Raw genomic sequence first — 10,438 nt, 5'->3', positions numbered from 1 at the left:
CCGGCGCGGCATAAAACCCTCGCACCCTCCGCGCTCCCGCCGCCCCGCATAGAAGTTTGCAGAGGAGAAAGAAAGGAAAAAGCAAATAAGCGAAGGGGGTGGGGAAAGAAAGAAAGAAAAGAGGGAGGAGGAAAAAAAAAAAAAAAAAAAGTACCCCTTGCCCAAGCTGCCCCGCAGGTATGCGGCGAAGAGGAGCCGGCGAGAGCCGCCGCTGCCCGGCCCGGCTGCGGGCATGACTCCGCGGCCGGAGCAGGGCTGAGCCGGCAGCACCCGGGAGCGCTCGCCCACCGCCCGTCCCCCCCACCCCGGGCAAGGGCAGGGGCCGGGGGGGACCGGCCGCCCACCCTGCTCAGCCTCCGCGCATCCTCCGCCACCGCCGCCCGCCCGGGCCGAAGCGAACCGGGCCGAGCTGTGCCGGGCTAGGGCCACCTGCAGAACCGAGCCGAGCCGAGCCGAGCCGAGCCGCGGCGATAGGATGAGGGGCATCCTCTACTTCTGCACGCTGATCCTCCTGGGTGAGTAGCGCTGCATCCTCGGCGTCCGGCGGAGGCAACTTTCTGGCTGGGCTTTGCTTGCGGGTGATTTATCCTGCACCCGCTTCGGCTTCTGCTCGGGGTGTCTCTCCCCCTCCAGCATCCCAGGACCAGGGGAAAACCCTGGGGGTAGCATCACCTAGACGTATATTTTTTTTTTTTGGGGGGGGGGTGCGGCTCCCAGCTCCCTTTTAGTTAAAGGCAGACTCCCGCTCTGGCTGGATACACTTCGGACCCGCCGCTCTGGGATCTTTCCTGCTGTCACTCCGGATAGTCCTGTTTGCCGTGGAAATGGCGAAATAACTAAAGGAATTAATGCACTTCTTGCTTGGGAAAATAAGCTAGGGTGGGGGGAGTAGGGAGGGGGCAGATTTTGCGTGGGCTGAGCAGCCCCACGGCATGGGGAGGAGGCTGGAAAACGTCAGGGGCACAACGCAGGTTTCTCAGCCGGTGGGAACGGGCTGGAAGTGCGTGAGCCCCAGCCCTGCTGCTGTGCGTGTGCAGTACCATGCCCTGAGGGGCTGGTGTGTGTGTGTCCTAATTGTCAGGTTGACCTGAGTGTGCGAGTGTGGGCAGCGGTTCCCGCTGCAGATTTCCACGCGCCTCCCCCAAGCTGGGCTGGACTCGCATCTTTCTGCACCGGGAGTGGAGGGTTTAAGGACTCCCCGCTCTCTCTGTCCTCCTGAGATCTTTAAAGGCAGATGCAACCGCCAGTGCGGGACACGCTGTCCCCCGTGGCATGCCACTGTATCCACTGGGATGTGGTCTGCAGCATCCATGCTTTCAGCATCCCGCTTGCATCTTTCTTCTCTCTGGCTGGGAGCACGCAATACCCGAGGCTCACCCGCGTCCCTGGCAAGAGCTGTGCAAAGGGGCTGTAGCGTAGGGGCTGGCAGCACCAGGCAGCCAGGGCTGAGAGCACCTTACTGGCTTGGTTTGCCTGGCTGCAATCCTGACAGCTCCTTTTAGGGTGTTTTTTTTCTTTTCTTTTCTTTTCTTTTCTTTTCTTTTCTTTTCTTTTCTTTTCTTTTCTTTTCTTTTCTTTTCTTTTCTTTTCTTTTCTTTTCTTTTCTTTTCTTTTCTTTTCTTTTCTTTTCTTTTTTCTTTTTTCTTGTGCTTCTCTGAGATAGCAAACCGAAGAATGAGCCTGTGCTTAAATAGACCATAAGAGGCTGTGGGGAGGCAGGAGTAGGATGTGCTGGTCCTCTTCTAGTGGCTGCTGAGGGAGGAAAAGGTCTTGAGAAGTGTCAATGTTGCTGGGACCTCGTGGCCTGTGTGGTGTGGCCTGGCACCTGCCTCCTCTGCATCCTGAGCATCCCTGTGGCAAGTCAATGTTCTGGGGTTGACCCCAAGCAGTTTTTTGCCTCGATGAGGAAGGCTTTGTCAGAGCTCCAGGTAACTCCTTATGCCGGCTCTCCCTGTCACTAGATGTCACCAGTAGCAACTCTTGCAAGTCCCAGAGGGATTTTTAGCCCCAAAGGGTGCTGTATCCAACCCTGGAGCATTTCACTCCATTGATTTGGAGGATCCCAGGGTCTGAACAGGTCCCAGTTTGGGGTGGCTCCACCTTACAGGGGCTGGAGCCGTGCCCTGGGCTGGGGGAAGGTCCCAGCCTCCCTCATTGCTGGAGATCTTTCCTGCAAGGATTGCAGGACCTCTGGGGTGGTAGTCCAGGTCTCTGCAGGATCCATTTTCCAAGTGGTTCAGATTGACTGAGTCACTGATTGACTGACTGATTGACTGGCTGAAGGACTGATTGATTTTCTCTTGAGAAAGTGGACTAAAAGAAAAGCGCTTCTGCAAATGGCCAGCTTTCCGCTGTCAGCAACGCAATTGGGATTAGCGGGCAGGTTTTAAGGACACATTCATTGCTTCTGGTCCAAGCCATACCAAAATTATCAGGTAGCTTTTAGCTTTTGGCCTTCTGATCTCAGGGTCTCCAGAAGGACCTTTTCCCCTCTGAAATGGCAATTGACCCCTGCAGGCTCGGCACCATTCCCAGCAGACACCATCCACAAGGCCCTTCACCATCCTCTCTAGATATTTTCCAGCCAGGCATGTAATGGTTAGACAAGGGGTTACACATCTAGACATGCCCAGGGAGACGTTCCGCAGGGATCAGGAATGCTGGGGTGGAGACCCAGCATGGAGACATCAGCTTCCCAAATTGCAAGCGTGGCAATTCCCAGTGTTGTCCGTGCAGGGTAGAAACCACGTGGGGTCTAGTGGGAGACCCTTGCTATTGTGTCCCCTGTTTTGGGGATGCTGCCAGGTGCAGGAGGCAACCTTTGGGGAAATTACAGCTTTTAGAGGTGGGATTAGGCAGTGTCACCATCATCCAGTTTGGGCGGAGAGCTCCTGCTGTCACTTTATACCCAGCTCCCTGGTGGCACAGGCACTTAGGCTGAGCTAGATCAGGAAACTGGTCTAGCTGAACACTTCTTCTTCTTTTTTTTTTTTTTTAACCACTTCTCAGCCAGATCAGCTCCTGATCTGTCCCACCAGCAGCCACACGAATGCGAGTGGCAACTGCACAGACATGGTAGGAGCACTCAACTTGGGACAGGGAAGAGGCTTTGGTGAAGTTCATTGCTGCCTCTGTGACCTCAGATATTGGCTTGCACTGTGGTACTGGCTAGAAATCCCACTCACAGGGCACTGATAAGGCATACTCAGGTAACACTGGAAGGCTTCACAGAAGATCACTGCTCTAGAAAACATCAATATAATTAAATATCATTTACTTTATAACCTATTTAGATTACACCCATACTAGCCCATGAAGCATCTCCCTTCCGTTGTGCAGCCTTCAGAGGACACATCAGCCCCAGTGCTAATAACATAATAAGTAAAGGTTGAGAATGAAAATCTGGGCTAGAGCTGAAAATAATGCTTTGCTGCAAAGTCCTCATCACACCCAGAGTCAGTTCTGGCCCATTGCAGAGCACAGCCGTCAGCGATGGAGGGCAGGACGCCGAAACAGCATCTGGGGTATCTTCTGCTGACAACTGCTGTGTTTACCTGGCAAATTTTAACTGCACTTGGTCGTTAGCGTAATTTGTAGCATATGTTTCCCACAGACTCTTCACAGATGCAATCAAACACAAGAGATCGTCTGGCAGATTTTCACCAGGTTTTGGAACTCAGATCCCAGGGGGAGAGCAGAATCTCTTGCAAAATGCATATGTGTGTATGAGAGAGGGGGAAGCTGCTTCAATTAATGTCTTTGTCAGTTCTAACAGGAGCAATCCATTATTTGCATCAATAAGAATGTGATATTTATGTCTCTCTGCATTGGCTCAGAGAAGAAATAAAACTTCTCCCTCAACAGGCTGTACTCAAACGCTGTGCCTATTCTTCAGCAAGGATATCAACAGCGTATTTTCACCACACCCATTTTTCCAGAGCTCTGGAGCCTTAAACAATAATTACTGCTGGGTAAAAATTAGTACCAGTTAAGTCTAATAATTAGTATGAATTAGTGTGAGCAGTATTTTATTTTGCTTTTGGGGATAGAAAAGTCTTTTCTGTCATCCTGGTAATTTTTACTCAAGACTTCTATTGTGCCTGAAATTCAGTTGATTGTTTTCACACAAAAGACTTCTTCATTTTTATAACTTTCCACTTGATTGTTTTCAAATGAGACACCTGATGTGGCTGAAGTTTGCCACCTTTCAATAAAAATACACTACTACCAAGACTTTATTTTCCTTTTACTTCCTTTAAAAAAAAAAAAAAAAAAGACCCCATTCTTTTTGGATCAAAAAGTGGAAGAGAACAAATGCAAAGGCAGTTCTCTCACTAAAACAATTTTTTTAGATGGAAATATTTCTCTAAAAAATGAAAAGGAAGAAAATTATGAAAAGCTTGTTCCTGTCAATCTTCAGCTCAGTACAGTTGCACTTTTTCAAATGTATGTGTCAAAATCCCTTTTGGAAACAGCTCCTAGCAAGGACTTCAAGCCTTGATGGACTTGGTGGGAGATGTGAGATGGCTGGACAGACCTTTACACCACCCCCTATGGACTCCCTTCATCTCTTTTGTCCATCACAACTTTAATGGTTCAAACAGGAGTGTTGGGGGTCAAGCTCCTGGTGAGAGCAGGCTGGAAAGTCAGGGTAGAGAGGGTAAGTTTAAAGTTGTGGATGGACATTTGGTCCTGGAGATGGACAGTGGGGAAACTGGGTTTGGTGTGACTGAGAGGGGGTTTGTCGGTGTAAGAGTCCAGGAGGGGTTTGTGATGGTCACAGTGAGAGAGGAGAAGGACTTGGGTCTGTTGTGGGCATAGTAGGAAAGCTTTGCAGAAGTTGAAGCCACCATTTCTCCTGGGCAAGGAGATCCTGGAACTGCTGCTGTGAAGAACAAATGAGTGTGCAGGAACAATAGGGATCTTCTAAGGTCACATTATGTTTAAATCACGCATGAATCATCCAGGAATTTATTGTCTTGTTATAGCCCGCATTGTGCAAGGCTCTGTACCCAGCTAGAATGAAAAAATGACTTTGAAGCAAAAACTGGTATCTAAGTAGGAGATGAGAGAGCAGATGGATCCAGGACCAGGCAGGCATGAGAGACGATATCAGCTGGTGTGAAGATAGTCTTGGTGCATTGCTGCGTTGCTCTTGTCAGGACAGGAGCAAGCTAAGAAAAGCAGCAGCTTGGTGCAGCAAAGAGGTAGTTGCCCAGGTGGAGATGGGAGATTAGGAGGCAGCCCAGCCAACCTGAAATGTTTGCAGTGGAGGTATCTCCAGCCAGGAGACATCCCCAGGCTACCAATACAGCTGGTGGTGGGTCACTTTTGGGGGTGCAATTCACCTTCTCCTACTGCGCAGTCTGCCTAACAGAGCCAGGAGACCTGTCCAAGCCTCCTTGGTCCCAACTCACTCACAGGTGCAGGTCTCTTTATTTCCATTTTCCAAACCTCAGCTCCAGCTGCAGGAGACCCAATCCAGTGGGAGCAGAAGCTGAGCTGATGTGAAGCCCTACCCCATCTGCAGATCTGCCTTGGGGTCACTCAGCAGTGCCAGATGTTTCCCTGCTGGTGGGAATGACATCAGTGCAGGGCATGACCAGACCACTTGTGTGTTCCCAGCGCCTGGTCACCTCATGCACTTTCTGCATTCCCTGATTGGAGTGAGCAGAAGAGAATTGCTTGCCTTAAAATGTGTTGTGGGATTTAAGCCCAACCACACGAGGAGGAGCTGCTGGGGAGATGGAGCTTTGTCTCCCTAAAACAGATGGCTCGAATGAGAGCTGAGGTCCCTCCTGAGACAGGGGTATGCGGACATCCACCTTTCAGGACATGCAGAGATCAGGCTAAGATGCCATAGGGTGTACCTGATTCTAGGATGGTCCAGGGAGTGGGCTTGGACCCCACCTCACTCACTCTGATGTGTACCTAAGCTGTTTCCTTTGAGATCATAGAATCGTAGAATAATTCAGGTTGGAAGAGACCTCAGGGGATCTTCTACTCAGGGCACAGTCAGCTTTATAGCCTGATTTTATGATCAGATCAGGTTACTTGGGTCTTTCTCTATTCTGGTATTGAACCACCCCTCTCCTCCAGGGACAGAGACTGCAAAACCTCTCTGGGCCCCTGTTCCACTGCTTGACTGTCCTCATGGGGTAAAAGTGTTTCCCTACGTCCTATAGGACTGTATGTATATTCCCCAGCTCAGAACTGTCTTCACCATATCCTGCCACTCTTGAGGCTCATTTCTTTTCACCTCCCTTCATGTGAATCCCTATTCTTCCTCCACAGGCAGCTCCTCACTACACACATTCCTTTTTCTGTCCAAAGCCATCTGGGAGGCAGTTTGCGTGAAAGATGCTGTAAAAACAGTTGCGCAGTGGTTTTGATTTATTGAATCCAACTGGAAAAACCTGTCTGTGATACCTGCCCTTGCTGAGCGCTTTGATGGGGTTACTAGCAGCACTCCCCATGCTACTGCTAACGTATGGGTCCTTCTGACATGCAAGTGCAGGCTGCTGCTTTCAAGTTCATGGGTCCATTTCACTGAGGAGAAAAGAATGGGGTCGGGTTTTCTGATGCTTCTTCCAAAAGCAGGATCAAATTGCTCATCTTTGATATGTCACCGGGCCTGGCCATTTATTGTTTGCCCCCAAGGGGATAGCTGTCTGCTTTGGCTATGGGATTTTAAAATGGTCCAGATGCTAAGGGGCCGGGAGTTAAGATCAGAGATTCCAATAGGCTTTGCTTTTTCTGCCTGTTCCTGTTACTTGCGCAAAGAAGAGAAAGGCCAAGCACATAATTCAAGTCAAGATGCAACACTGCTGCTTCTGTCCAAGCTGCAGGTCTTTAACTGCAAGAGGTCTGTGCTGTAGATTGCCTCACAGGATGCATTGCACACACGTTTTTCAGATCCCTTCAGCCTCCAGAGAGTTTAGCTGCTAATGGCTGTAAAGCCCATGAGGAGCAGAGGTGCCTGTGGGAAGCGTCGGGCCTTTTCAAATAGGCAGCAATAGGAGTATGTTTGGGAGTCTCCGTCTGCGTGATTTGAGGTCTCTGGAGTCTCAGAACTGAACTGGGCCAAGAGAACGCTCAGGACAAGCCTCAGGGGGATGCGAGGGTGCACTCAGGGAGGGTGAATTGAGCACAGTCTCTGCACAAATAATCAGGCTTTGCTTTGAGCTCTGCATCAGGCGAGGCTGGCTGATGCCTTTGCAGCAGCCACCTGGGAAATCCCATCATCCTTGATTAAACAGAGCGAAGAAAACACAGGGTAGCTACAGCCGCATGGGAAGGGAACCTTCTTTTGGATGACAGCTTTGTATTTTTTGAAGCAAACTTGGTGCCTGAGCCACTTTTTGTAGAAGGTTTATGTGGCTTGAGCATGACAATTTTACATAGAGGGGCGAATCATTTATGAAGACTTTTGAACTTCTCAGTTCATCTCCTTCGGACTTGGCAGTCTTTATTGCATGTGTTGCTCTATTTTTTCCCCTGCTGCCCATACCAGACCTTCCACAAATATCTGCTCCACTGTGGATGGAAATGTTTATTATTTGCCTTTTCTCATGGCCCATCCCTCAACTTATTACCTGCAACTGGTGTCTAGGACCCACAGATTGGCTCCCCAAGTGTCGGCTGTAGATGCAATCATTTTAATGGCACATTTCAGCTAGTTGTGCAGCAGGGATGGGCGGCCGGCTTGCATCAAATATGCCCCTTCTTCCAGCTAAAGAAATTCAGACTTGCCCTGGGGAGGAAAGCCAAGAGGAAACTCGTAGCTTCTCAGAGCTACCGCTTTCCGTGACTTTGGATAAACAAACCTTAATAACAGGCTGCATATTTCTTCTGAGATTAAAACTTCCATGCATGCTAAGAAAAATGCGTCACTCCATGACAGTCTTCACTGCAATCTTTCTCAGATATTTTACAGCTGACTCTGCTACCTGCTCTCTGGAAATATGTAGCAGATGTCTCTGGTAGTACTACACATTTTTTCCTTTGTTGCTGTCTGTGTTTTCCTTTGATGTTCAGTATGTACAGCAGAAGGCACCTTAAAAAGATGTCACAAGGAATGAGGTGAAATAAAGCCATGCACACTGAATCTTCTGTAATAAAGGCTGCAGGTTAGGATGATATGTTTGCCATCTACTAATGGAGAGGAGAGCAAACCAGCATGCTGAATTATTAGACAGGCTTTGGAATGAATCAGAGCCATTTGACCTGTTTGTGTAAAGTCCCAGACAAGGCTGAGTTTGCCTAAGTGTTTGCTCTGCACAGTGAAGAATTACACTCCTCTTTACAAGGGTTAGTTGATTTATGCCCTAGATTTGACACTTGAGTTATAGCAATTTCACGGTAGGGTTTTTTTTTTTTCCCTCGCTCCCTTCCTCCTAGCTCAATCTATTTGTTCTGTTTCTCCCTCTTGGTAAAAGGACGTAACCCTGTGAGGCTGCTTGAGACAAACTGCACACCTTGGTCTGCCTGTCACAGCAACATCATCTTTCGGAGAGAGGGCATGAGCAGAGTCATCTCAGCTGAGAGCTCGGTGTAGGATAAAACGCTCAGGGGGTCATCACAATCACAGCTATAAATGCCTTCAAGGTAATGTGAAGGGACTGTTCTCCTTCTCGGAAGCAGCTAGAATGGCGTTCGGAGGTGGAGAGAGGAAGAACTCAAGCCACATGCTAGAAATAAAAGCTTTGTTTTGAGTTAGGACAACAAACCATCAGCTCAAATATGAGAGAAGAGCAGGTTCTCCTTTAGGAAGAAGATGGGATCACCTTGGGGGCTGGTTAGGGGTGGTAGAAACAAACCTTAAAGCTGTAAGCTGTGCTTCCCAAAGGAACCCCAAGAAGGTGGTGAGGTGCCCCGTTGCCAAAGAATTTCCTACCTTCACACGTTTGATTTGCAAGCTCATCTCCTTTTGTGGCAATTTAGGCTACTAATTACAGGGAAGAGCTAAAGGAAATGTCATGAGACCCAGGTGAGGAGCTTTCTCTAAACCCAGTCTGTTTTGTGGGGCTCTCCCACTGTTTTGGGAAAGAGATCTGGAATTGTGTTAAACCTGTGAAATGCGACTTCTCTGCGTGGGCAAGAAAGTGTAAGAAGGGAATAGTGGAGAAGGTCTGGCGGTGATTCTGGTCTGGAGATGGGAAGTGGAGGTGAAAGGGCTCATGAGAGGCTGCACAGAAGATGCAGGTGAACCTTCATCAGGAATCGAATAGCTGGGAGGAGAAACGCATAGGACCTTAGCAAACATCTGAAGCTGAGTCGGGAACTGGGGAAGCCATGAGGGCTGGATTTCCCTGTTTCCGAAAGGTGATGTGAGCCTCTGCAGGGAACTGCATATTAAGTGATGGCTTAGGGACCCATCCATCAGCGTGCCATGTGGAGGCATACACAGTGGGTAAAGCAGTCCAGAGTTACCACCCCCCTGGGACTAATGTAAGTAAATTTATCTCCCTCTTTTGATATTGCTTCATTCTTCCTCCCTGCAGACCCAGCCAGGCCAATACTTAATGTGTGTTAGAAAGCCTGTTTGTAATTAAGTACCTGACTCAAGGGGGCCCAGATCCCTGGCCAAGTTCTTTATATACTATCATATTACCAATAAGTATTAATTATAATCAGAAGGACTAGAGACAAAAAAACCCAAACCCGAAACAGACAAAAAAGCCACAACACCCAAAACTGATGAACAAAACCCCCCAAAGATATACAGTGAACTCTCCAAAAAGTCCCTAATTCTGCAGGACGAATGTTGTCCCATGGTTAGAATAGGCAGCTGGGATTAGGAATTATGGGATCTATTTCCGGATCTTCCTCACGTTTTGAAAAATGATGCAAGCTTGCTACATCTCAATGTCAAATAGGGATATTTATATGGTAGCTGAGTTATTGTGAGGCGGGACCAGGTAACAGTGCAGCTTTTGACCTGGGATATTTGTGCTTGTGTGAAACTGCTAACTACAAGCTGGGATCAAAATTACTCATCAATACACCAGAAACAATGTGACTTTTAGCAGCACCTGCTATGCATGCAATCCACTGAGCTCTTGTTTTGGTACTTAGACAGGAACTGCATTCAAGTGCAGTAGCTGACTAATCTGCCCCGAAAATCTGCCTGTATCCTCTACACGGAGAGCAGTGATGCTGCTTTGGGCTGAGATTAGAGGTGTGCACTGCTAAAGAGGGGGGGGCGAACGCCATGATATGCCAGAGAGATAGGGGAGCAGCCCTGGGTTGCAAAAAATAAAAATCTCTGATGGAAGAGCAGACTGGGAAACAGAAAGCCATTCCACTGGAAAACGAATGGGCTTTTGATACAATTTGGCTCCCAAACGACAGCGGAAAACCAGGAATAGTAGAAATTACAATAAAAGACAGAGAGAGGGAAAAAAAAAATACTTTTTGTTAATTTCAGGTAAAAATT

The 10,438-nt window shown here is 48.5% G+C and overlaps 1 protein-coding gene across 1 annotated transcript in view; it reads left to right on the top strand.

The window, feature by feature from the left end:
* The first annotated feature begins 263 nt into the window (after window positions 1-263).
* GFRA4 (GDNF family receptor alpha 4) overlaps window positions 264-10,438 on the top strand; it is an 83,848-nt gene continuing 73,673 nt past the window's right edge. The window contains exon 1 of the mRNA XM_009681842.2: window positions 264-515. Within this exon, the coding sequence (XP_009680137.1) occupies window positions 476-515 (40 nt within the window). The 5' untranslated portion in view covers window positions 264-475. The remainder of the gene's footprint in view (window positions 516-10,438) is intronic.

Source organism: Struthio camelus, chromosome 4 (genome assembly GCF_040807025.1).
Source record: "Struthio camelus isolate bStrCam1 chromosome 4, bStrCam1.hap1, whole genome shotgun sequence".
Classification (NCBI taxonomy): Eukaryota; Metazoa; Chordata; class Aves; order Struthioniformes; family Struthionidae; genus Struthio; species Struthio camelus.
The sequence above is the reverse complement of the archived record's forward strand: the minus strand, read 5'-3'. Positions and strand labels throughout refer to the sequence as shown.